Source organism: Channa argus, chromosome 10 (assembly GCF_033026475.1).
Source record: "Channa argus isolate prfri chromosome 10, Channa argus male v1.0, whole genome shotgun sequence".
Classification (NCBI taxonomy): domain Eukaryota; kingdom Metazoa; phylum Chordata; class Actinopteri; order Anabantiformes; family Channidae; genus Channa; species Channa argus.
This window is the reverse complement of record NC_090206.1, coordinates 16,514,079-16,541,654: the sequence shown is the minus strand read 5'-3', so window position 1 is coordinate 16,541,654 and position 27,576 is coordinate 16,514,079. Positions and strand designations below refer to the sequence as shown.

Sequence of the window (27,576 nt, the reverse complement as noted above, 5' to 3'; positions counted from 1 at the left end):
GCACAGCATTCAGCTTTTTGAGTTCAGTATGCTAGCACACCTTCTTCTCTGAACTTGCCACTTGTGTTTCTACTTCGGTTAATGATATTGTACTTTTCCCAGAATTCATTTCTTTTCCTCACTTAAAACTTAACTTGTCTTGTGGCTGCAGTGGCTTATGATTTATTGAGAGTGCTGTCAGTGGAGAAATCGGTATCTCTGCCTCTTGTACAATGGATTTCTCCCTGGATAGTTGTTGAACACTGCTGCACAGAGTCATAAATAGAGCAATTGCTCTTAACATCGGCAGGTCCAATGCCAAAAACTGATGTTTAAAGGTAATGTTGCAGATAGCCGAAGGATTTATTTTACCCCGAAGTACATATATCTTAGTTTGAATATCACTACATCACTGGAAATATGTTGTCAAGTTTTATGAATTTTTAAATCACCTGTCTACTAAATGATGTAGCCAGGAACACCATCTGTTTTGTCATTTAACTGTGTTTGTGTTTGACTGCGGGTAACAATAAGTCAGAGTTCAGAAAACTGAACATTTCTTTCTTCATCTCCCTACTTCTCTTCTTCTAGTCTCTCAGCTAATGAGTACAAAGTCTTCTTGGAGCAGAGGGAGGAGAAGTTGAAAGCTGATGCAGCAGCAGCAGCTGCGGCTGCTGCGGCTGAAGCATCAGCAGGCAAGAAGAAGTGAAGACCTGCAACATCCAATGCCTGACCCCTCCATTCCTGTTTATATAGACTTTATACATGTAACACATTCATGCAAAACAGTTGATGTTGTATAAATGAGATCTTAATAAATGTTCAGATGTTATTTTATTTCTTCTGTCTTTATTCTCATTTGATATTAAGATATTTCTTTAGAGCTAACTGTTAAGTTAGAATATTGAAGACTAGTTTAAGGATTTTTAATTCACCTACCTTTTGGCAACTAAAACATCAACTTTCTTTTTGAAAATATTTATGACCCTGAGCGTTTCATTTCCTCTGAGTCAAGCTAATGAAGCTCCAATTGCTCTGTCTTGGAAGGATTTGTACATTCAATCTCTTTGATGTTATTATCTATTATTAACACTTCTGGAAGCAATTTGGCTTTTTGTCAGGTTGTGCAGATGGTTTTCCGCACATTTAAGACGTCTTATTAATCTGGAAACTAAAGGGTTTATCACATAAATTGTTGAAAAAAATCAAATGAACTTTGAGTGGTCAAACACATTAATTGTTATTGATTTTATTCAAATTACAATGTCATGAGCATAATGTTGTCATGTTATTTTACTAATCTAAATGTTTAACTGGTGAATTCTTAAAACGTTTGTTTTAGACATTTGATATCGTGGACAGATTTTTTTGGGGGTACAGTCCTAGTTCATGGTTAACCTTTCAGGTGTCTGCCCCTGTGCCTGTATGATATGAGTGTTAATACAGCATTTCCGGTCTAAATGTCAGAGAGCTCAGATAAGGGACAATAATGACCTATAAGACAAATATATGTACATATATATATGAAATAAACAGTAATTGAAAAACCATCAAAAAGTAAGCAGTTGTAGGTGAGGATTTGCTCTTTTTCTGGCAAACATCATTGTAAGTTTTGGGTCCTGCACTGTTTGTTGAAGAAAGCAAATTAGAATTGACTTTAGGGTCGTTGTTTAATTTTCATGCTTTTGTGACAATAATTGTTAGTTGCAGCTCCAAATCGATCACAGTTCATTGGCTGGAACATCAGTTTGACTTTTATAGGTTTTTTTCTGAACTGATCTATCCCAACACACTCTGCATGTCAATTGCAGAAAATATTAAAATAACCTGTCTTACAACAGTAGTCACAAGCCTCTGTGTGCTGTATGTTCAAAGGCTTATCTGTTCCTGTAATTTGTGGCTCCATACTGGCTGTGAAGGAATTTCTTTTTGATGCAATTTTAGTCTAAGTAATGGATGAAAAAATCTACAGTCTCCTTTTTGTGTAATGGGGACTTCTAAAGTCCAGCTAAAACTAAAATGATCCTCTGATAGTCCAAGTTAAACAAGTATTCCAACATAACAGTCTGGAGCTTAAGAGGTGGTTCACCAATCAAAATGTAGAGGTTTGCTCCGCAGCTCCACCTGTCCAAGGACAAAACACTGTGTGTTTGTATGTTTCACCTAGTTAGGGCTTAAAACAAAGCTTCTTATGTAGTAAGGAGTTTTTGATGAATTCAGCTGATGCACTTTTAGTGTAAGTACTGGAGGACAAAATCCATAGTCTCCTTTTTGTGTAATGGGGACTTCTAAAGTCCAGCTAAAACTAAAATGATATATAAAATGACTATATCCTATATAGTAAGCAGTTTTTGATGAAGTAACGACATTTTCTGGTTATAACCGGTCTTATCCCTCAAACCGGCCTGTTTGAAGTTTAAGACTTGGTTTTAGGATTATAGTTATATTTGGTTGTGATGGTCTGGGTTTGTGTAGGAAGCTAGGCAACTCATTATGCCAGTGAGAGTCTTAACAAAAATAGAAATGCAAACCTGTGTGTGAAAGGTCATTGAAATTGTAAAGTCCTGCATAAATTCAGCTGTTTGTTTAGTACAAATGTTCACGTTTGTGTTGTTATCACTCTGCCACAGCTCAATGAGGAGACACAGTGTGAACACAAAGAGGGAGTGGGTGTCTTCAAGTCCATTGGGAACAGGAGGATCAGCTTCAGTACACAATGACTCATCGACAGCATGTGGTAACACTTCAAGTCAGCTTTAAAAATGTGAACTTTTTACCTCTGTCTTTACTCTGAGCTTTACCATATCAAACAGTCTCATGTGGATTCTTTTGTGTGTGTGTTTGTGTGAGATTTGGATGTTAATTACATCTTTTAATATGATATATGGTAAAGTGAACACGCAATATCCAGTCACCCATGCTCCTCACAATCTTTTCCTAATGTGGCCTCTTATACAACCCCGCTGAACAATATGTTCACTTCTTTCTAGTGCAGTACTTGTATTTGCCAGAAGATAGCAGCAGTTTGCTGTACAGTCACTCCTGCTGCTCATCCACACTCCATCACAGACACTGCAGCGGCCAGTGATGGAACAAAATGTTCACATGCAGAGAAAAAAAAAACAATGTTCAGGCGTCATTACAGTTTATTAAATTCTTTTTTATATGTGTTCTGTGGCCCAGGTGATGCAATCTGGCAGCATATATTGAAGGCCTCAATCCATAAAGTCCATCTATTGTATTCCGTTTTATAATGGTTTACAGATGGGTTATCTACATGTTTTTTTGTTCACCTCTGAATCTTTGTGGTGACAGAGCATCAGTTTGTCCCACATCCCTTTTTACTGTACCTCTAATTTTAGCTTCCCCTTACTCTCTCTTTGCCCCCCGCCCCCCCCTTCTCCTGCCCTCCCCTCTCTGATCCCTCTGAATGGAGGCTGAGAATAGACGGGAGGCTGCTTCAGTCAGAGCTCTCGAACAGGAATGCCTATATATGGAGTCTTACACCACACAGAGTGCTGATAGAGTCGCAGGTACACAGATTGAATGTGGGCTACTGTGATTTGTAAAAGGGAGGGGGGGTCATATGCCTACTATTATGTGTGTGTATGTGCATCATCATAAGTGGGAAGCCAACTGTGTGCACGCCCTCGCGCGGAAAAAACCTCGATGCCAAGTGTGTGCGTCAATCTGAGTGAGATAGTGTCTCATTCTGTCTCGTCATGCGTGTGCGTCAGTGCTGTTGCTGAGCGAAACTAGCTTCAGGGGAAGAAATGGAGGAGAGTGTATGGGAGGGACGAAAAGAGGCGGGATGGCGGGATGATGATGAGGCTGAGGGAGGAACGGATGGGCTTGACTATGACGACACAAATGCATCAGCCGCATTAAGTGCACTTTAATATAAATGCATTTGTATGACAACCAAATACACTTATAAGCATCACAATAGAACACTGTTCCACAATGTCCATTCTGCAATAAGATGATTTGAATATATTCCATCTTAGGCAATAAAAATCTCTCTCTTATATATACAGACCAGTTACTGTTTCAAATGTACAAATGTGTACAACCTTTCTGAAAAGAACATATGCCTATATCAACAGACATAATGCATATGCAATAACATATTTTTTTAAATATCACACATACAATAATATAATTTTACACATTTATATTAACATAGCCTTTAATAGCTAGAACGTAGGAATCAATCCTTTACTTGACCGTAGACAACTCTACGTGAGCATGTCGACACCATGGGAATAGTACCATTCTCAACCCGTGTCGCTTAGTAACAGAATAGAAATAGCACCCCATCCCTATTTTCATTTTTTAAAATAAAACATTTGTATTCTAACCCCTCTCAAAAAAGAAGAATCGCTCATTCACATAGTCAATTGTGCCTCACTACACCGCGCTCCAGTGGAGCAACGATGTAACTGTCCATGTTGAATGGACATGATAAAGAGTTCAGAGTTCAGCAGGTCAGGGCCATTTCAGGCACACAGGAGCCGCTATAAGCTGCCAGCATTGCAAATATTGATGCTGCAAGAATATCCAGCCAACTGCCCTCAGGCCAGGAGGGACCTGGAGAGGCCACATTCAGAGTCTAATGTACAGTACAACGTAGAGGTGGATATGTGGCATGATCAGAGCTCTGGCAAACTTCCAAACAATCTCTTGTTTGGTGTTGCATCTTGTAAAGCAATGGACACCTTCAGCTTTCTCGAGATCTTCACATGCCAGGATCTCTTCAGATGTTTTTTTTTTTTTGCACATCACATTGATACACAAAATTTTAGATGGAGAGCTAAATATGAAATGTTAAAGGTCGAAGCCGCAAACTCAAAGCTCAAAGTATCTCATGTTAAGTTAAGTTGTAATATATGTGTTTGGATGTTGCCTTTAAGGGTGTGGAACTGAGTACTATCAATGCAGAGCAGTCCCAGCTCTGAAGACTGGACAGAGCATTTATAACCAAGAAATTTTTGTTGTTTTTATCCGATGCAGTGATCATCCTAAGGATGTAAAAAATTGTAAACATTTGACTTTCAATACATTTGAGGTTTGTGTTTGCGTTCCTGTATGTCAGGCAAAAGTGCTATAATTCATCTCCATATTGAAATAGCAAGAAATGTCGTTTTTTTTGTTCACCACAGATTTTTCACTACGAGTGAATACAAGTTAAACAGAGCCTACAAGTTCAGAGGTGTTTCTGATCGTATCTGAAGCTCATGTTACAGAGAAGCTGAAAGACACCACATGGACTCAGAACCCATTCAGTTGTGTGCCCATGTGGTTGCATCATCATCATCGTCAAATGTTGCAACAGTTTTGTCTTAGTATACACAGTAATAACTGAACAAAAATAGAAAGCCAATCTTTGTTCTAAGGAGACATGTAGGAGTTAAAGTCCTTAAGTTGTATATACATTATGTATATTTATACACTTAATTATTTTTTACTTTTCAGTAAAAGGGGCTCCACAAAATATGACAATATGCCATACTTAATGAAGTAAGTCACAGACTTATTTTAGAACGGAGGAACACTTCCACTCCCATCTGAAAGATAAAAAAATGGAGGAGAGAGTAAGCAAATGTTAGAGGTGCATTCTCAGATTTTTGTCATCTAATAAAACTGAAATTTAAAAAAATAAAATAACAATTTTGCAGAATCTTACCTTTGTGGAAGCACTGTGGCGATGGATGACATTGGAGTTGATACAACTCAGGTTGTTGCCCTAAGCCAGGGGTGATCGAGGCACCTGCCCCAAACATGGGTTCCAGGACGGCCAGTTCCTCCAGGAGGGACTGAGTGCAAGACACGGCGGGCATGGGCGAGGCGATGGGTGTGGAGGTGGCCGGACTCGGGGAGGCAGTGAGAATGAGGGGAGGGGAAGCTGGAATGGAGGAGCAAGAGGACACAGGAGATGACACCACCTCAATCTCCATTGCTTCCTCCGCTAACCCCTCCCCTTCCACCTTTACCCCGGCCTCAGCAGTCCCAGTCGCCCCGCACCCAGCCATGGAATTACATTGCGCCGATTGGACGCTACAGAAGTGGCCCACTCTCTCAAACTGGGAGGGTTGGTGCCAGCACACTGGGGTTTGAGGAGAGGTTGGGCTGGAAGGATTGGGTACAGGAGAGGTGGAGGGGGAGGAGAGGTCAGGGGAGTGGGGAGGAACAAAGTCATCTTGGAGGAGGGTTTCTAGGATGCTCTCTTCAAACAGAGAGTCATCATCATCAAGAAAGATGGGAATGTCCAGACCTCTCCATGCTTTGATGGGATAAAACTCCCTAAGCATGTGGACTGAATCAACATCAGCGGTTTCGATGGCAGGAGACAGAAAAGGAGAGGGAGGGGAGGATGAGGGTGACATGGAGGGAGGAGAGAGTTTGGATAAAAGTGGGTCCAGGTAGAATCCCTCTGCCAGTGAGCTGATATGCTGAACTAAGAGGGAGATTTCTGCCCTTTCCTTCTCCCTCTCTCTCTCCATGGAGAAGAAGGACAGACAGGGCTGTTTACCGGGTGATGCCTCAGGGGTGAGGAGGCCCTCAGGGGGACACTGGAGAGGCCCTAGTGGTACATCTACATACAGTGGACCCTGGACCTCAGGCAGAGTCATAACTGTGCAGTCGCCATCTCCAGGGCTGTCAGGTGTTGGGGGCAGTTTTTCATAAAGGGACCCACTGCAGGGCTCGACTGGGAAGAGCAGGTCAGTGGATGGATTTGGTAGTGTGAGGGGAAGCTTGGTAGAGAGGGTGGTGGGGGGAGCAGGGCTGGACGCAGTAGTCCGTGGGGCAGAGGAGGACGTTGAAGGAGCCAAGGAAGTGGTAGCAGAAGTTGTTGTAGCAGAGGGTGGAGGTGTAGTAGTGCCAGTAGGGTCAAAGCTGAAGAGAGGTTCACCGAATGGGAAGCTAGCTCCACCAACCTGTGGAGTGTAAGGGGGAGTGCATACAAACTCTTTACTCTGCTGAGCTTGAGAGGTGGGGACAGGGGGGAGAGGCAGAGGGAGAGCTGGCAGAGGTGGGTCAAGCTGGAAGGAGGGCGGAAGGAGAATGTTCTGTGTTAAAAAGTCTAAGTCTGCTACTGTTTCAACGGTGACTGGGGTGGGGGAGGAAGCAGCTGAGGGGCTTTCAGTAGTTTGCTGCTGAAAGAAGCTTTCTTCCTCCAGAGAGGAGATACTGGAGCGAGGGTCACCCTCCAGCTGCATGGCCTCAGCAGCAGAGCTCCCTGGTTCATCAGAGGAGCCCACGCTGCAGCCAGCAGTGCTGAAGTCGAAGGACTGGGCAGACAGACCACTGCTGCCTGGGGTGAAGACCTGGTCTGGGCTGGACAGGGTTTCTGGGGACTGGAGGCTCAGACTCTCTTGCTGAGAGGTGCCAGAAGCAAGAACCAGGGTCAGCTGAGTCTGTTCTGAGCTGAGCTGCTGACGCACAGACCAGGCTTCAGACTCACTGAGAGAGAAGAAAAAAACGAAGGAGAAAATGGAGTTAGGGCAGAGTTTCTAGCTACATTTTTATTCTCTTGTCTCCAAACTGATGAGAGGTAAGTGGTTTACAAAGGCAGTAAATACCTGATGATGTAGTTGTTGCTGCTGATAGGCATTTCTCCAGGCTGCAGCTGTAGAACCATGTAAAGCCAAACCCACGACTGGTCCTGAGCCTGCACACGCACCACCATTTCAGCTCTGCCCTCTCCTCCTTCTCTCACTGTTGAACAACACAAGTTGGCATCAATTTGTAATCGTATTAATCATCATAGTGTTTTTCACTGTGTGGATGTGTCAGTGGGCACAATGTGTGCAATTGTGTGGGCGTGCCTGGTTGTAACTTGTATGTGTGACGAGCACACTTACATAGGCTGCGGTGCTGAGTGGAGGCGTGTGACAGGTCCTGTGGGTGGAGGAGGCTGTACCAGGAGCGAGAGCGTAAAGCTGTCACATCAAAGCCAAGATAGGTGCTCACACTGTGGGGATTAAAGGGCGGAGAGGTGTTAGGAGGGTAACATCTTCTCTCCTTTGTTATCTGATAAACAGAATAATGAACTCGTTCACATTAAAGCAACAGGTGGAGGTGAGGTTCTGCTTTTTGTGTGAACTCACCTGTCCTGTACAGTCTGCAGTCTCATGTCTCGGCCGTGCTGGGAATGAAAGCAGGCCAGGAACAAGTTGGTCTCTGCCTGGGGAGGGGCGGGGGTCGACTCCCTCTCTGTCCCGGGGCCGGAGCGGGTCGGGTGAGGCTCCAGAGGGGAGCAGAAACACACCCACACAGGGTTAGTCGTCCAGTAGGACGCAGCGGCAGGAGAGGTGGAGGGGGCAGAGAGGCAGCGAGCTCGGATCAGAACCAGCTTGTTCCCAGCACTCTGCCTCCGCACGGACTTGGAGGTGTTGAAACGGCAGCGGAAGAGACGGTCTGTAGAGGAGAGGATGAGGATTATTAGAAATCATGTTTGGTAGACAGTCTGCGCTGGTTGGAAACAAAAAACACACGCCATATTAATGTGTACATGTCGTCTTACCTGTCTCAAGGGATGTAGAGGTTGACAAGTTGGTCCGCATGATAAAGTGGTCTGAGGCGTCGACGATATCATACACACTGTCACCCTGTGCCACAAGATCCACCTGAAAAAAATATCATAAAGAAAAACGTTATTGATGAAGCCCACAGTAGAGCTCGAATATTTCTTTATTAAAACTAGGATTGATCCACTTCTATGTAGACTCACCATGGAGTGTCCGAGATGCTCGGAGACACTGTCTGACAGGTACAGGAGCTTCCCTTCCCCGGTCAACAGCATCAGAAAGCCCGGCAGCGCCTGCATTAACTCCGACAGTTCGTGGAAAGACAGAAACCTTACGCTCTCCTCAAGACTAACAGCAGTTCCCGCTTCTAGAAATTGTAATTAAAAGAAAGAGATCACATTAATGTGTTACATTATTGAATAAGCCAGAACCTAATACGATTTAAAACAGCAGAACTGATCTCCGCAATAGGGAAAAAACAGTGGCCCAGTGTGTTTCAGCACCACGGACAGCGGTGCGGCTGTCTCCGTGCTGCCAAAGCGTTTCAGCACCAAGGACAGCGACACGTTTCTACTTAGAAGATTTTATCAGCTTTGAGATTGATTATTAGCGACCAGTTACCGATTCACAGCTCTACTGTGTATCTGAAAATCTAATTGACATCAACACAATTGCCCGCAGCGCCGCTCACTGACTCCACTTGTTGATTCCACTACTGTGAGAGATTGCAGTCTCTCTATGCAGCAAGAGATTCATCAACAGGTCGAGGAAAGTCGTTCTTACCTTGGGTGAAAAAGACGGATTTCCTGGTGTACATACAGGCAAGCGACATGATGTGCAGATATGACAGCCGAGCTTTATCTGCATCCGATATGGGCAACAAGTCCTTCAGGTTCCGGATCTCGGCGTTGATCTGGTCCCGTCGAGCCTTGGATGCTCCTTTGGTTGAGCGGTACATTTTGGCTGGTTGCTGCAGTGAACTATCGAAATTTCCCCAGATGCGAGTTGGAGAGTTGTGAGCAGAGAGTTGTTTCTGCCCTCGGCTGAAGTGCCCCGTCTCCGAGATGCGTTGAGAGACAAGTTGTAAGAGTGGAAAAGCTCGGAGGTGTGTTATTGGACTTTCATCTTAGCTACTTTTTCCAGAGTAAGGTTTAAAAACCTTCTCCTCTGCTATTGCCGTCTGCTTTAGCTCCGCCACAGCGACCAGCTCGGATGCTGGCAGGCTGCTGGATGTCTATCCCCCCTTTCGGAGTGCAGGTGAATCGGCGGCTGTTGTAGCCGTCTTTCGCACTGAAGTCCGGAACCCGTAAATCTGGTTGAGGGACTCTGCTCGCCACTCACTTATATAGCCTGGGACTCCGCCTCAGTAGGGGGGCTCCCAACGCACCAACACCGACGTAAAACGGAGGGAGGGGGGTAGATATGGCTCATATCAGTGTTAGTTGTGGTGAAACGCTCCCCCTCCCTCTCCCGTGCCCTCTCCTTTCGGTGACACTTCTTCGACGTCAGCTCTTCCCTCTACTCGGTGATGACGTCGGGCTGAAATCGGGAGCTCCGGCGACGCAAAAAGCCCGATTTGGACAAAACCGAGTAAGGGGCGGAGCAAGCGTAAAACGTAAACGGAGTCACCGGACTCCGGTGTATTAGAGGAGGTGGGGGGTGGGGGGTGCATAGGGGGATGGGAACACTGTGTTGCATACGAAAAGAGGTCTGTGTGTTTATATGTCTGGCACCTGAGGTGGGGTACCCGTCACTGTCTGTTTGCACCGGACTTGTCAGTAAACACAGCAGGTGTTTGTTAGGTGCAATTCACCGATTCATTTTGGCCACATTTAGTGTCAGTGTTTTAAACATGGGAGATTGATGATGCACTGCTCAGACTGTACCGCAGAGAGGCGAACATGGATGCTGAGGCTCCGGCTCTTCCCCGTCGCCTTTTGTGAGTGGAAATCATCTCCGAGCAGATTAAAGCAGTAATGATGGATAAAACCACAAAGAATTTATCGGCATCGTCCAGTTTTTCAGCCTGTGAATGCAGTGCACACCCCGTGGTTTAATATTTATTTCTGTTATGAGGCACAATAATTGGTATTGTGAAATCCAAGGTCTAGAGAACGAACAGAAATGCTGTTTGTGTTTGTAACTATATGTGTTTGGTCTGTCGTGCGAGTCACGTCAAATAAAACCTTGATATTTTGTTCTTAGATAATTAACTTCTGAGATAACTAATGTCTGAGATAATTAACATACATATAGAAAGATTAAAAACGAATCTATGTTTGTGAATTATTGTGACATTTAGATTTAATGTCAGTGTAAAACAAAAACATGTCTAATTTAACCAAACAATCAGGGCATAATCACCTACCCATACTGAAACAAACAGCACTCACAGCTGCCCATGTTGACCACTAATCCACCACCAGCATATGACCCTCAAACCCCTGCAACCATTAGTCTATAAAAGACCTTCATCATAATTTCTCTTTCTTATATTTTACCGTTCAACAGATGACGTTTACTGTATGTGTGAGTCAGGGTCGTCGCTTTGTCCTCTCCAACTTACAAACTTGCTATGACGATCTTCAGAGGCTTAGTGAAAATCCGTCTCAATAAATGATGCCCATTAATAATTTGACGCGGGCGAAAACGGCTGCCAGTATTGCGCAACTTGTCTCACGTGAGGTGAACGAGCTGTTTCTAAAAATAGACCTCACCGGCGACCGACACACGGACTGCAGGCGCGCCCCCGCGTCCAGCACACATCGTCCTATTTATAGCGAGAGGAGATTTCACTTTTGCCAAGCAGAATAGGTGTGTAGTATGTGCTTCACATGTGGACCATACATGGATCGGTGTATCATCCAGACAAATTAGTTGAATTGTTTCCGATTAGTGTGTGTTTGACAGGAAGGAGGGAGTTTAGGGCAAAAGGGTGACAATGTTCTGGCACATTCTGTCTATTTTGGTTTTAAGAATTAAAAGTCGCTCTGGCAAGATGATATACAGTAAACACACAGGTGACGCAGTCTAATGCAAGAGTCCTGCAATGAATAGACCATCGAAAGGTTATAAAGTTCCGGTTTTGTTGAGAGGACTCGATTCACCTTCAAGTGCAGTTTTAGACGCTGCTGACAGGTGTTTCTGTTATTTTGACCACGTCAGTGAGGATAGATTAAAAACAGAAACATTTGTCTGTGAAACAGACAGCTGACTTTAACACCAAAACATAATCTAAACCAATCATACAACTGAATCTACCCCTGAATGTGTCAAAGAAAACTGTATGTTGTTGCAGTACAGTATTTTAAAATGTTTAAAATGTAGGTGTCTTCTATAATACAAAACTTTCAGCCTATAGGTAAGTGTACAACAATTCTTTGGGAAGTTAATCTAAATCAATGTGTCTGTTAGTGGGGGATTAGGGGAATATGTCTCTGTGTTTGAAGTAAACATATTTCTTAAATAATAATCTATAAATGTATAAGATGAATGAATATCAGGACAATTCGTTGCCCTACTGTTTACATACTTGGGTGCTCTTTAAAATGCAGACAGTAGCTCATTGATGAATCATCCTGCCTCTTGTTGAAAACCTCAGTTTCGCTAGTTTCAGCCCCTGTGTGTCTTGTTTTTGTTCTGTATTTTCTTGCCCTGGTGCTTGTGGAGCTACCTCTGTTTTTTCTCCTATTTTGTTTTTTTGTATCATATTTCTTTTGATTTTCTCCTGGATGACTCAGCCCTTTCTATTTCCTCTTCTGTAGTTTTATTTCCATCCCAGGTTGCTGTTGATGACCCCAAAAGTTACCAGGTCATTGGTGAAAAGTGATAAATAACTGATAAACCTTCACTGATAAATTAACGTTTTTAATCCAAACTGACCCATTGTCCTCACTTTCACTTTGCCTTGCAGAGGTCCTTAAAGCTGTAGAAATGAAACAGTTTGTCATATCTGCTGCATAGCAGATGAACAAGCAATACACCAAATAGTCCAGGTGAATCTAGATGCACCATCACACTCAATCATCCAGATTTTTCTCAGAGAAATCATAATTATTTGTCCATCCATCCATCGATTTATTATATAAGTGCATATCCTGCTTAGGGTCCCAGAGGTGCTGGAGCCAATCAAACTTTACTTTCTAAAGTGAACCTAAATAAGGTTGAGTCATGCTCTTTGTTTCAGGTTTGATGGGGATCTGTTGCATCAGTGTGGAGTCACAGATCCTTCAGCTGCCATGCCTGTGTCTGGTTATGAAGAAGACCAGCATGAAGTGAAATAGGGGGGTTTAATTAAGATGTTTTATGGCTTTAAAACGCTCCAAACTGCAAATTGTGGAGATTTAAGGTCTCTGTTGAGTTCAGTAAATTCAGTTACAAACTAAATTTGTTCTATTCAGATTGAGAACACCACACAGTTGCCCACAGAGTTTTATTTGACAAACTAATGTTTCTTTACAAATCACCATACATCTTCATTAGAGTGGATTATGGAATTAGTCAAATGACATAAAATAAACCAGCAACTATCCATCCATCCATCCATCCATCCATCCATCCATCCATCCATCCATCCATCCATCCATCCATCCATCCATCCATCCATCCATCCATCCATCCATCCATTATCTATAATGGCTTATCCTGTGTAGGGTCATGGTGTGGGGTCGGGGGGCTGGAGCCTTTCCCAGCTGGCATAGGGTGAGAGGCATAGTTCATCCATACATTGACAGGTCAGCAACTATTTTGATCATAACTGAAATCATCAGCTGATTTTCATGATTTTTAAGTGTGAAGAGCAGCCCTTATAAACTGGGCAGTAGTGGCAATGTGTGAATACATTTATGGCTGTTTTTCTAATCATATTTAGAATGTTTGTGTTGTCTGCCCTTGACAATATGATGTGTTCAGTTTGGTGTGAGCTTTTTGACACAAACATAACTGTATTAGCAACATCTATTTGTCTTGGTGTTCTACCTGCTGGAACAGATTTGCTGGTTGAACTGACTCTGTTTCACAGGATGATGTAGAAATATTACTGAGCAATAAAGCTAGAAATCTGTAGGTGATGATGAATTAATCTGCTCTGTAGTGTAGTATATTCTTATATTCTTATAATAGTACGGGAGGGGTAGTTCATTTTGTCTAGGTTTGAGAAACTGCCTAAACCACAACATTCATATGTTTATTTCCAAAGTAACACAGGTCCAGTAAAAAGAGTAAAATCTACTTTTGGTGTGTATGTGCAGTACTGGTCCAAGCCCGGTAGAAATTGGGGAGGGTTGCGTCAGGAAGGGCATCCGGTGTGAAAACTCTGCCAAATCAACATGCGGACAATGATCCGATGTGGCAACCCTAAAACTCACGGGATAAGGACAAAAAAAAAAAAACGTATATAGTAGCCCTGTTTTTACAATACAGGGTTACATCTTGGATTTACAGGAGACAGGTTCATCTTATCTTTTTTTTCTTGCATGGACTTCCTTTTACAACCTGTGCATGCACACCTTTAAGAGCTGCTCATGTACCCAGCCCTTTAGTTACCATTTACCTGAATCATAAGTAATTTTTGCATTTCCAGGTTGGTAAACCTTATTTCCCAACATCACTGTACATCTTGTTCCCTTATGCCTACATTTAGGCTATAAAATCTGCTGTGCTGGACTGTAAACAGTGTACATTGTCGTACATTCTGAGTTGTACTCTTCCTACTATAGAAGAAGTGAGTTATTACATTAACATATCTCTCATATTTATGTTTTCCTCAAGAATTACCTTCTACTACACTGAGGTGCTTTTAATCTTCCAGCCATTACCAGCCGTTGGACTTCAAATCCATCAACAGTGCTCGTTTCCCAAATCCCAGATGTTTCAGCCACAAAGTAAAGAATGTGTAGTTATACTCTTTGTTACACCATCCAAACCTCTTTCTTTGTATCTTGTATCATTAGAAATTTTGAAATTTTCAGATTCTTCAACATAAATACTTTGCCATCCTGGTTACTCATCAAAAAATCCTAAATTGAGCTAACAAGTCTTTTTATTTAAGTCTGCTCATCATTAACTAGCCTATAAGCAATTCCCGTGTTGGCCATCATTAGAGTAAATAATGATCATCTTATAATGTGAAAGGTCTTGTTGGCCAAAGGATACAAAATTACTTTCATCTTATGTTTTACCTTTGTCACAATCAAACATGGATTTATTTTAAGAGGGAATTACAGCTTTTTCTTATACGTCAAGGTTAAGGAAAGGTTTTTCTCATGATTTATGTAATTTAAGAAACCACATATTTATTACTAACAACCATTACCAATGATTAGTCATAAATGCTGGATGTCATTGCATGTTACAAATGGGATAGCTGCCACAAATTGTTTTCAATGTATTGGAACTCTCCACATTATTGGAGCTCGGAAACAAGGATGCATGGTGCCAGGAATTAAACAATCCTACTCTCTAAGCATTTTAGTTCTTACTGGTTCAGTTTGTCCTGCAGTTCAACATGAGATTCATGACATGATGTCAACACTAGGGTTAAACCTATGTGCTCTCCCTTTTATTCTGTATTTAAGCAGAATAATATGTGCATAACAGTTACAGATAAAATGCTAAAAATTGATTGAAAGTTATTTAAATCTATTGTAAGAATGCCAGAAGGCAAAGACACATCAGTACAATGTCTCTGTGAATGTGTGGCAGAATTTATTGTAAACAGCTTCTGGGCCTAAACAAGAATAGAGTGTGTTGCATCTATCAAAGTGGCAGCAGATGTTAGAAAGATTTAAAGAAGATAAAAGTAAGATATATTTCAGCCATGTGCCACAGTGGCTTTAGGAATGGCAATGCTTAGTTCAGGCTGAAACGGCATCCACTCAGTGAATTGGCTCAAATGTTTGTATACAAATTCGTATTTCCCAGAGGACGAATTCTGTGGACTTTGGTTATCCCCATCCTGCACCCAGAGTTTACTCTAGTGCCAGCACCATTATTAAGTGTCAAGTGACAACTAATAGATGAACGCAACATTTGGTGCACATTTGCTGGTCTCTCTCTGAATAAAGCTGATAACATTGTTTTAGACAGCATCATCTTCATGTCTAACTTTTTATCTGTCTACTACCTTGACCTAAAGCCAAATTTGTTCAAAACTAATGACAATAAATTCAACCTTATTCACAAGTGTTAGCATGCAAACTGCTGCTCTCCATTGTAATGTTAGCATGCTGGTGTTAGTATTTAGCTCAAAGCTTCAGTTCCTAATGTCATCCTCACAGAACACTTCACTGTATCGATAATCGGGATCGATAAAACAGTCTTGATTTATTTCTTTAAGATGTTTCCCAGTGTCTAGCTGGGGATCAAATGGACCCTTTTGGTTCTGGCAGCTACCTCAGCATTAGAAGCCATTAACCTACTGTAAAGTGCCTTTGTAAACATTTAAAGGTCTGATATTAGTTTTGTTGTCACTTAAAGTACAGGAAACCAAGATATTTCGGCAGTAAAATCCTTACAACAATTATGTAAACTGATTTAAGAATTCCCCAGATTTTGTAAACACATGAAGCTTTAAATTATATTTGGTCACACCAGATGAAACTTGGTGAATCACTGGATAACATAAAAGCAACAATCCTCTGCACCGAACGATGTGAGCATTTTGGAGGATAAGCTGATTCCTTGTCATTTTATTAGAGTACTCTGAGTCTTCTGCACCAGATGTGAATCTTATTTTCACTGGTGACTAAACACACTCACTTTGTTCAAGTGTTTTTAAGAGATTGCATTAAAAAAAAGAAAAAAGACAGACTTTCTTTGGGCAAAAATAGCACACATCTTTATGCAGGAGCTCCCAGAGCACAAACACTCAAAGTTGTTTGTTTTTTTTCCACCCGGCAGCCTCATGGGTAGTTAAGCTGTCCCGGTGTCCCACACACGCTGTTGTCTCAAGCGCTGCCATTGTTGTGGTTGTCATGATAATCCCTGCCATTATGAGACAGCGTAGTGTTGGTATCATAGGTGGGTGGCTCAGAGGAACATGGCTGTGGAGAGGCGGATGGGTGAAGAGCGAGGGGTCGGAGGGATGAGTGCCTCATCTCCCTGACAGCAAATGAATCCAATTAGTGAGCCGTCTTTGTGCCAGAAACTCCTGTTTGTCTCAGTATTCATGTGGAGGCCTATTTAGTCTTATAACCCTCTTTAGCCAAATCAGGCTCATTCACTCTAATTTTCCTGCTCAGTGATACATTTTTTACTTCTTCATTTTGTCACAAGTTCACTTGCTCACTCATCATGTTTTCACTCACTCACCCATTTACTTAGTCATTCATTCACAGGGGCATTCAGGAACATTTTAAATGTTGGGATTTTTCGGGTTTTGCAAATATAATTTGTTAAGAAGTCTTTCTGTCAGACTACACCAGTAACCTCTTTTCACTTATGTTATGTTACAATCTGTGTGAAGAAGCTATGAGAAAGAGTGGAGTTAGTGTGTGTCATTAGCCTGACAAGCTACGGCAGCCATTGTTAATGGCAAAAACATGTTCTCTTCTACAAATTTGGTGGTGCAAATTGAGTCAAGACTTAGACATGTTTAAATTAATTTTATGCCATTTGCAGGCAACACCAACCTATAATGAGATCAAAACATTATTAATATTCTTCTGATAATTTTGACTTTAGTGAACTCTTATTACACAAATAGAGCAACATTACCATTAACATTACCATTCGCTTTTTGTTGGTCTGTTCTTTTCTCTCTCCCCTTTCCACTCACCCCAACCGGTCGAGGCATATGGCCGTCCACCCTAAGCCTGGTTCTGCTGGAGGTTTCTTCCGTTAAAGGGAGTTTTTCCTCTCCACTGTTGCCTATGGCTTGCTCCAGGGGGAATTGTTGGGTTATCTTTATACATCTTTATAATCTTGACTTTATGCTGTAAAGTGCCCTGAGATGACTTTGTTGTGAATTGGCGCTATATAAATAAAGTTGAATTGAATTGAATTGAATTAATTGTATGTGTGTTCTTAGCCACTTATTCAGAATCCCCTCTTTTTTAGCTCTATGTTTGGTGTCCGCCAATTGCTTTAGCTGCTAAAGGTCATTTATGTTCATCATATGTTCATTGACTAGTCACAAACTTTGTCTGTTATAAATAAAATAAAATAAAATGATTCTGTCAGTAAATCCCAAACAATCATCTCTCACTGTCATTTTATTACATTTTATTAATCCAGAATTTCCATCCATTATCTGTCGGCGTTTATCCTAAATGGGTCGCAGGGAGGCTAGAGCCTATCCCAGCTGCCATCGTGCCAGTCTATCAGAGGGCTGCAGAGAGACATGCTCAGACACACAACCATTGGCATGCATATTTACACCTAACAGGAATTTTAGATTTACAGATTAACCTAACATGCATGCTTTTGGGCTGTGGGAGGACACCGCAATACCTGGAGGAAACCCACACAAGCACGGGAGAACATGCAAACTCTACACAGAAAGGCCACGGCTGGCCAGGGCGCAAAGCTGACACCTTCTAGCTGTGAGGCAGCAGCGCTAATCACCATTTACTGAAATTTGACACAATCACTCACTCTTTTGCTTAAAATTAAGATAATGATCCTCAACATGCGAACGTAATTACTTCATTTTCTCATTTCTTATTGCTTAGATGCAAAAGTCAGTAAATATTTCTTCTAAAAGGAAAACTGTGAGCTGTATTGGTGTCCGTTGTCATAATGTAAATCCTCACAAGAATCAGTTATCATTATAAAAATATATTTTAACTAATTCACAACTTTAAATTCGATTAGTAAGATGTTGATGCTGAATGCTTGTACAAATTCCCAACCATCCATCCATCATCTGTAACCACCTCCACTCGCTGGAGGCTGGAGCCTATCTCAGCTGTCAGCGGGCAGGAAGCAGGTTACATACTGGACAAGTCACCAGTCTATGTCAGGGCCAACACAGAGATACATACATAGACAGATAACCATTCACACCTTTTGATAATTTAGATACACCAATTAACCTAGCATCCATGTCTTTGGATTGGATGAGGAAACCCAAGGAAGAACATGGAGAACATGCAAACTTAATTACATGGTTTTATTATTCTGAGGCTTTCTGACTACGTCAACATTAAAACCACTAACAGGTGAGGTGAAAGTGGTTTATAAAGGTGAATTGTTGGAGCCAGGAAAAATTATAAAGTGTATCTTTAGATGGGTTAGAGGGACTACACTGACCCCTGTTCACCACAGAAAGCACCCACAATGAACCAAACCATGTTGCAAATAAAGATAGCCCAGTCTAATGAATCACACTTTTACTGACAGCATGTGAAAAGCCCAGGCATGTTGTTTATCTGGGGAAATGATGGCACTAGGATGCACTATGGGAGTCCCATAATGGAGGCCCCATCATTCAACTTATAGGACTAAAACAAAAATACTGTAAAATACTGTTAAACACTGTACATATTGTGGTGTGAGATAATAATAATAGAACCTTTACTGATCCTGCGAATGCTGCTCTCACAAAGTGTTGTTTTCAGCCTCAACGGGCAGCTGCTTTCAGTGAAAAAAAACTCTGTAACCCACCAACACCACCTGTTCAGTACCAAATGGCAAACAGACACAGTGACTAGCTTGTGAACACAGTGGCACGTTTATTAGTTGAGAATAAAAACAGAGCTGAAAGGGAACAAACAATGGACTGAGATCCATCAGGTGTTCAGGAACACAACTCCAAATCAAATATAACGTTGCTCTGTCTCCCTACTGTGTAAATAGATGACAACATGATTTATGCAATATTAAAAATAATTATTTTCATGGTAGTAATAAACAAATTGGTGATTTACTTTTTACACAGAAGTTAAATGTTCTGAGTCATCCTCACAAATAAAACATTGCAATGCTCAAAATAAAATGACATAGTTATCTTGTTCCTAGCTATTTGGGAAAATAATGTAATGTTCATTCACATTCACTCCTTCACTCACCCACATATTATTCTGCTTGCTTTGGTCACTCAGTGCTCACAAGCTCATTTGCTTCCACTTGCTCTTTGTCCCTATCCTCCACACATACTATACATACACAAACATTGAGCAGATGAACAAAGGGCAGGAGTATTCTGGCTCTTTCTACACACAACCACGGTCAGATTTGCAGTCGCCAACAGGTGTGACTTTCACAGCTTCGGCCGTTGGCAGCGAATGAAACTGCGGATGAGGGACAAGCAGCATGTTCCTCCACAACCTTAGTCATCACATCTCAGGGAACAGAGAGGATAGATCATCACTCTGCAACAGCTCCATCATACTGTAGTGTGAGTTATCAAAGTTTAATGCAGATGAAATGTCAACAATTTTGCTGATGATGACAGATTTATTGTGCTTCTAATCGTAGCTTTGAATGTGTGGATTTCTTTTCATTGGCACTTCAAAGTAAAGAGTGCAGGAGATGAGAGGCTAAAACAATTTGTAAAGGATGAGTTGCATAGAAAATAATGACCAAAAAAAACCAAAAAGTGTGGTTCTCATGCCAGAAGTTAAAGATACTTGTCCTTTCTTCCCCTCTAATACTGTCTTTTCTTTTTCTGTTTATTTTTACACCCAGAGAGTCAAGGTCTGTGCTCTGCTTCTTGAAAGGAAGGAGCTAATCTGTCGCCTAGCAACACCTCCCACTCCTGCATTGAAGCCGGAGAGAGAGAGGGGGGATGTAGAGTAAAGAGGAGATATTGAGGAGAAAAAATATAAATTTAGGCGACGCAGAAAGCTAGAGAGGGACACATGGGAACATGAGAGACTGGCTGGAGAGCTGAAAGATGGACAAGAGTGTGTAAGACCTGAGTAATCACATTTTTGAAAAAATAAGGAGATTATGATTATGATTATGATTATGATTGATGCTTTATAGTCTGTGTAAATATGAACGTGAAGTACCTAACAAAAGTTTTACAGTTTAGACAGTTTTCAGTGAATGTAAAATGAGAATGCTTTCAAAAATAACGCCATGAAGAGTTTTTATTTATCATTTAACTTCAGGTCTCCCCGATACACTTAGTAATTATAGGTACTTGCAGGTAATTTCCACAGATTTACACTGTTCTTGTGTGGATTTAGGCTGTCTCTTTTGTTTCTTCATGTAATCCCAGAGTGATTCCGTGATCTCGAGATCAGGGCTCTGTGTGGGCCATACCATCTGTTGCAGGATTCCCTTTTGTTTTACTGACTTGTCTTGTTCCTCTGGCTGTGTGTTTAGGTTTATACATTTGGAACTGATCAGATGTCAGGATCTGGCAGAGCCTTTCACACTCTGAGGTGAATTTGTAACTCTAGGTCAGGGGTTCCCCCACGTTTTTGAGCTGTGACGCATTGAAAGTAAGAAATATATACTTGCAAGAATAATTCATGAAATATATTCAACGACAAAAAAACATGAAGAAATAAGAATAACTCTGTGTATCAGGAATATTTTGTGCTTTCCTTTAAACCTTTCATGATTAACCCCCTTAGATTGATCCCATGACCTTTTTTGGGAAATAACAACAGGTGAATACTACTATCTATATGCTCAATCACGCTCTTACCCCCTCAGAAAAAGTGCCAGAAAAAGCAAAAGTTAATTCATTCTGAATATAGAAGCACCACTCAAAAACTAACATTTTATTGTCAGTACTGGTAGACAACACAGATCATATAATCCCTCATTTCAACTTCTCTGCATGTTGATCTGTCTCATTTGAAACTTGACAGATCCATCCACAGACAGACGCAACCTGTGAATATAAACCATACAGACACCCACGCGCACAGCTCCACCCACGCTCCTGCTCCTCACCTCCCGCCTTTATCCATCACTCCCTTCCTCCTTCTCTGGGTTTGGCTTTGTGAGCCAGCAGCCTTGTACCTTTTCTCTTCACTTTTCAATATCCAATTTTATTTTTAGCGGCCAGGGCAAAGAAAAGGGGGCAGCCGTTTTTCACTAGTGCTCTTTAGTTGTGTTTGAGTTCTCTCTCCTCAAGGTCCCCAGATTATCCTTAGACTCACAGGAGAACACAGGGACAAATACTTGATAATTAGCCTCAGTATTTTTATTGAGGATGTAGTTTGCACAAGAAGCTTTATTATACTATATAAGATTGAATGCATCTGTGCTTAATGCCAAGGATAAGGATCAGAATATATTTAAGATAAATTTTTTAAAGTAAAACATACAAAGGACTGACACATCTGTTTCACGTGGAAACTGACACAAGCAAGTATTTGGCATTTAAAATCTATATGTATATATCTGAATCTGAAACATGTTTTCTTATTACCAAATCATTTTTGTGCTTGTTTGTGCCCCTTTCTGATGGGCACATGCACTGAGCACAGTACTGTAACATACCAGCACAAACACCGACTATTTCTCCCCACAGTAAGTTGGTGCTGATGCTGGGTTGCCATGGTGATGTGATGTAGATGTGTTACATCATGAGAGACCTCCTAGCAGCAAATCTTTCATTGAGACTCCTCTCTCTCTCTCTCTCTCTCTCTCTCTCTCTCTCTCTCTCTCTCACCCCCCCCCCCCCCTTCTCTTTCTCTCTATTTGTTTCATTCCCTTTAATTAACTCTCATTTTCGGACAAAAGGTCAAAAACAGATTGAAGACAAAAGTCTGCAGACGTAATATATAGATGGATTTCACATTAAGTGCTAATTTTAATGTAAATCATTGGTACATATGTTAAAGATGAGTATATAGATCAAGGTGTTGCATAACAAAAGCTGAGAGTGTGTTGATAGGAGTGAGGGAGGAACAGATGTGCTGAACGGGCCTCACCTCAGCCAATAAAGTCCCTTTGTCCTTTTGTCCCTTTTTTAGACTCTGTCCATTTGTTGTCTTTTCCTGCACCACCCTTGTTCCTCTTGGCTCAAAATACATCTCCACTGACCTGACATTTTCATACCAATCACTTGACCCCCTTCAAAAAACTATCATTGCAGTTTATTTTATTTGGACCCCTCCCCCATTCGGTCCAAGCAACTGACTTATTCATTCATTATGGACTGATTCATGAATGGCTGAGGTCAATTACTTGTCACCTGTGGCTTATATGTCTTTCCTGCTTCCATGAGGCCTGCTTTCTATCTATAGTCATATAATAGTCCACAGACACATTAGCACACAAACAAGGAAACATGTAACCACAGTAACAAGCCTTTTTTTTCAAGAAATCTGCTTTTTATTGTTGTCAACCTCAAAGTGATTTCAGCAAGGGAGGGGGCAACTGGACTAAACTAATGATCAACCACCTACAAAAGTAAAGGCATGATATCTCTTTAAAAGGATCAAATTTTTTAGATTTGTAATTAAAGCTATAGTATGTAACTTTTCTTGTTTTTTTAGTACAGACATACTCCATAAGTTAATGTGAAGAGTTCCTGTTGACACCTCCTGTGACAGACTCACAGAGCAGCCTTGTTATCACTGCAGAGAAATTCACCTAGTTTTTTAATGAGGATCTCCTTTCTACCTAATCAGAGAATTCTTAAACCATGTGCATCACATGCTGACATGAAAGGATACCTTGCCTGTCCTCATGTGACACCACAGGCTTTGACACAGCAGCAGCATTTGATCCCTTGAGATTTTGAGCATATGGCTGGCTTGATACCCCAAAGCTGCATATTGTAGCTTTAAATACAACTAAAAATCACACCAATGTAAAACTTAAGGAACATTTTCAACACATGTGTACATACTGTATAGTACCAAAAGTACTAAGTAAAGCGCTCATAATGCTGTAATTGTTAAATTTATATGGGCTTAATTTTAATGTTGCAGACAGTAAATGTGCAGCTAGCTGGCATCTGAATCTATATTACAAATAATCAGATGTTTTTAATGGACTATTTTATAATCTGAATCTGCAAAATCAGTAAAACAGCCCAAAACACTGTAAAAGTAAAGTGTCAAATAAAAAAAGTAATTCAGGTTTGTATGTGAGTAAACATACTAAGTTGGAGAATCCACAGTGAGCTGTTTCCCTTCTGAATCCTGCAAAAATGCCTCAGCAACTAAAGCCCAAATATCTGTTTGTGTTCTCTGATTCACAAAAATGCGTCCCCAGCTTTCTGCTACCTGGCTTTCACATGCCTGTCATGTCTTTTCAGCATAGGTCTCTTTTGCTTTTCGCCATACACCCACACACCCATAGCAACACATTGTCGTTTCTTGGTAACCACATTTACGCAATGAGTAAAGACATTGAAGGTAGAACAGAAATGGGTAAGGTCTAGCTTAGAGCCTTACATAAATCTATCCAAGGCTCCTGCAAGAGGAGAGAGGTATGGGGGAGACAACTTTCCTGAAGTCTCAACAGCTCCCATGTAATACAGCATCTCAGCTTCACTTTAGTTTGTTTGAATGATGAAGATGCAGATCTTGTTAAAGTGTTTGTGTTGTTGTTTGCTTTTGTAAATCAACACAGAGCACACGTGCAGTTGTCCTGTCAAACTCCTGCACAGTCATATTTTTAATTACACTGTCGTTAATCACAGGCATGTGACCCAGTATCCTGCTCACTGCGAATCCCCAGAAGGTTCAGAGGAGATTACACTGACCCGAGGTAATGAACATACCCCGCAACTGAACCTGTAATTGGACCAGACTGATAAGCTAATTATTTCCAGAGCTAACAAGAAACGACTGCTGGTGAATTAACAATGATGTAATTGTGTTTCACATGTAAGCTCCTGTGTGATATATGCATTTTACTTCTGCTCTGACAAATGTTCATATTAAACAAAAAAATGAGAACACATCATGTTCACATGCATTCCTTTTGACAGTCAGATGTTTGAGGTGATCTACACTTCATATGCAGTCCAATGCAGGAGCTCTGCCATGAATTCTACTTTTACAAGGTTATTATTTCTCAGTTTTGAAACTGACTGTATAGGTGTACCTTTAGTGGCCAGTGAGTGCAAGTTAAGTCTCTTTTTAGTGTTTGGAATGAAATGTCTTAACAGATGTTGGATGCATTGCTAGGATGTTTGACACAGACACCTGAGGATGAATTGTAATAACTTCACCTTTCAAATAGCAACATCAAGTGGAGTTTGTTTCATACTAAGTTTCTGAAAAAAATGTTTTTCCCTATTTCTTAATGAGAAAACATTGATATTTAAACAGAATGCTAAACACATTTGTAATGCTGGGTTTGTGAAAGCAATATGAACAAAGACACATCTTAGTTGTGGCATTGTTTTTGTTAAATTAGTCACCAGTGTATTTTTTATGGTGTAGTGTAATTGTTCTTCTCCTTTGATCACCCTCTCTCCTTATATCTATATATACTACATGCAAATATCCAGAGAGAGAGCCATTTCCTGCCTCATGCTCTTACTAATTTACACTGCATAATCACTCAGCCCTCTTTGCATTGTGCACCCTGTTTGTGATGTCCCACAGATTCCACTGTCGCTCTTTTCATTAATGAACTAATCTCAGTACTCGGGGAGAGTGGGTGGAGGGAAATGACACTCCACCTCACTCTTTCATTCATAGCTATAATACCTACATTGTGGTTTGTGGCTTGGGGGGGCATCAAGTGCTTTTTGGAAAGTAATAGGAGGACATCAAAGACAAACTGAATGCTCCTCTATCATAGCCACATGTCACAAACTAGGTGACACAACAAGATTGTATAACACACAGAGGTGTCTTTTCTGTCCTCCAGGTTTGTTCCACTGTATTAGATCTGTTGGGGCACTTGGCCTCGCATGAGCCTTCATTTTTCCACTTCCAGTCCCACGCCATATCCCCACTGTGCCCTGAAGGGCACGGCCTGCCCAGAAATGAGATCACACTCAGGCAAATGTGCCAAAATAAGGTGACCAGGCGCTCCATTTTTCTCCTCTGTACACAAACACACACTCCCCTCTATGTAAATGGGCACACCCTGCCCACACACACAAATCGACAAACAAGAGAAGTGTATGAATATGGGATGCAAACAAAAGACAACAAAAATGCACACATGCTATGAATCAAAATCTATTACTCAACTCACACATACTCCTTTGTATTTACTGTACTAATACAACAGTCATTTTGCATCTTATTGCAGTTTCTTGGTATCTCTTTGTAGTCTTTAGCATTTAATCTTGTTGTTTTGTATCTATTTTTAGTGATTTGTCATCTCTTTGTGGTCTGTTGTCTTTACTTTTTCATTGTTTGCTTCACTTCATTCTTCTTTTGCAACTCCTTGTGCAGATTTGCATTAAATTCAGGGTGTTTTTGCATCTTTTTGGTCATTTTGTGTCTCACTTTAGGCGTTTGCATCAATTGTTAGTCATCTGGCATGTATTTTAAGTCAGTTTTCACTTGCTTGTGTTAAATTGTCATCTCTGTGTGGTCAGTTTTTGCGATCTTCCATCATTACTCTTTGTGCTTGTTTTATTACTTGTTTTGTTTTTGCTGTCTCCTTTAAGCTACTTTGCGCCTCATTTTGGTTGATCTACTCTGTTTGTGGTCTGTGTGTTGTTTAGCCTTTCTGTGCCTCTTTTTTGTTAGCCATATATTTTTACTCTTTTAAAGTCTATTTTTAATAATTTGTGATCTTTTGTGGTCAATTTGTTTTTCCTAGTGATATATACCTGACCATGTCTGACCACGTACATCACTGTGTCTTTGACTGGTAGGCTTTGTAATCCACTCATAAGAGTGTTGTCTTGTTTCAGGTAGGTTTTCTGTCTGTGTGAATGTCAACAGGAAGTGCCACTGGAGTTACTCTCTGTAAAAACCCCCACAACTCCAACCTTACTCACTCCAACCTTAAACAGTCATCTTAGTTTTCTATCATCAGAAGATGCCAAGTAGGCAAACAAGAAGAACAGCTAGGCAAGTATTGGTATACTGTAGGTGCTTTATTGTACAATATTTCTGAAACTTGGACAAAGATGCCATCAGTTTTTCTTCCCACGGACGCAGGAGTTCATGGAAAACGGGAGAAAATGTAAGCTCACTAGTCAATTAGGTTATAAAACCAACACTCTCCTCAGGTTGTTACTATTCCTGGACTGCCTCTAGTTTGAGATCTGTGTGATCTGGTGTCCCCTGGTGGCTGAACAAGGGCTTCACCGATTACATAAAACGGGCCTGTGTGTGTGAGTCATCACCCCCCAGTGAGGACAGATGGGAGGTGTGCGTGTGTGTGTGTGTGTGTGTGTGTGTGTGTGTCTGTGTGTTTAGGACTGGGCGGAGCAAATAGCAATGGACTGTGAAATAAGGGCTTCCCTCTTCTCTCCCTTAGCTGTTTTTGTGGGTCAGGAGAATCAGTTAGCACACAATTGAAGTGCTGTGACAGTAAAAATAGAACAGAGAGCAGCAGTGCTTCGGTCTTTTTAATTTAAACTGGAGCCATTCGCTGCTTTGCCTCCCTAATTTAAGGATGTGCGAAAGTGGATATGAGCTTTAATCTATTTGCCCTTTTCACACACTGAAATTAACCACTGTGAGTGAAGATGAGAGAAATCTAACATTCATTCACTCACCATACAAGGTTTCAGGCTACACCAGTGTGTTTAACTGTGGGGTTTGTCATGGACAGGACGGAAAATTGTGGCAGTTTTAGCTGTTAGTTGGTATAATGTTGACCTGTGAAAACAGAAAATATATCTTATTTTGGAGGCCTGTGAGGAGTGCGTGGGTGCAGGTAAAGATGGGGGTGGTTCTGGGACAAAAGAACACACTGTTCTTCTTGGCGTTCAGGACACAATTCAACAAAACAGCAGTTAAAGAAACAATGATCCTGACAATCCCAATAGCCTCTCACCTTCAGTGTCATATTCAAACATATTATTGTGATTAGTATCAGATGTTAAGGGACATAATTCATCATCTGTATCTCACTCCTGGAGGGAGGCAAACTAGCAGCTATCAATTGTAGTGGGAAAAGGTGAACAGATGGTGGTTGAATTACTGCTCTTTGGAAGGGTGAGAGTGGGATGGTTTAAAGGTGCATATGGCAAGAGAATGTGGTTATGTTAAGTTTCCGATTTATC

At 41.2% G+C, this 27,576-nt stretch overlaps 2 protein-coding genes across 2 annotated transcripts in view; one reads left to right on the top strand and one right to left on the bottom strand.

The window, feature by feature from the left end:
- The window catches only part of mrpl11 (mitochondrial ribosomal protein L11), a 34,411-nt gene extending 33,600 nt beyond the window's left edge, over positions 1-811 (top strand). The window contains exon 6 of the mRNA XM_067519603.1: positions 571-811. Coding sequence (XP_067375704.1) covers positions 571-688 — 118 coding nt within the window. The 3' untranslated portion in view covers positions 689-811. The remainder of the gene's footprint in view (positions 1-570) is intronic.
- Positions 812-3,859: 3,048 nt separating this feature from the next.
- On the bottom strand, positions 3,860-9,928 carry npas4a (neuronal PAS domain protein 4a). The gene is made up of 8 exons (XM_067519595.1): positions 9,294-9,928; positions 8,714-8,877; positions 8,507-8,609; positions 8,091-8,400; positions 7,845-7,954; positions 7,563-7,698; positions 5,666-7,443; positions 3,860-5,546 (listed from the first exon to the last, which is right to left on the bottom strand). The coding sequence occupies exons 1-8, from the start codon at positions 9,466-9,468 to the stop codon at positions 5,518-5,520; spliced, it is 2,805 nt and encodes a 934-aa protein (XP_067375696.1). The 5' UTR covers positions 9,469-9,928; the 3' UTR covers positions 3,860-5,517.
- Between the last annotated feature and the right edge of the window lie 17,648 nt (positions 9,929-27,576).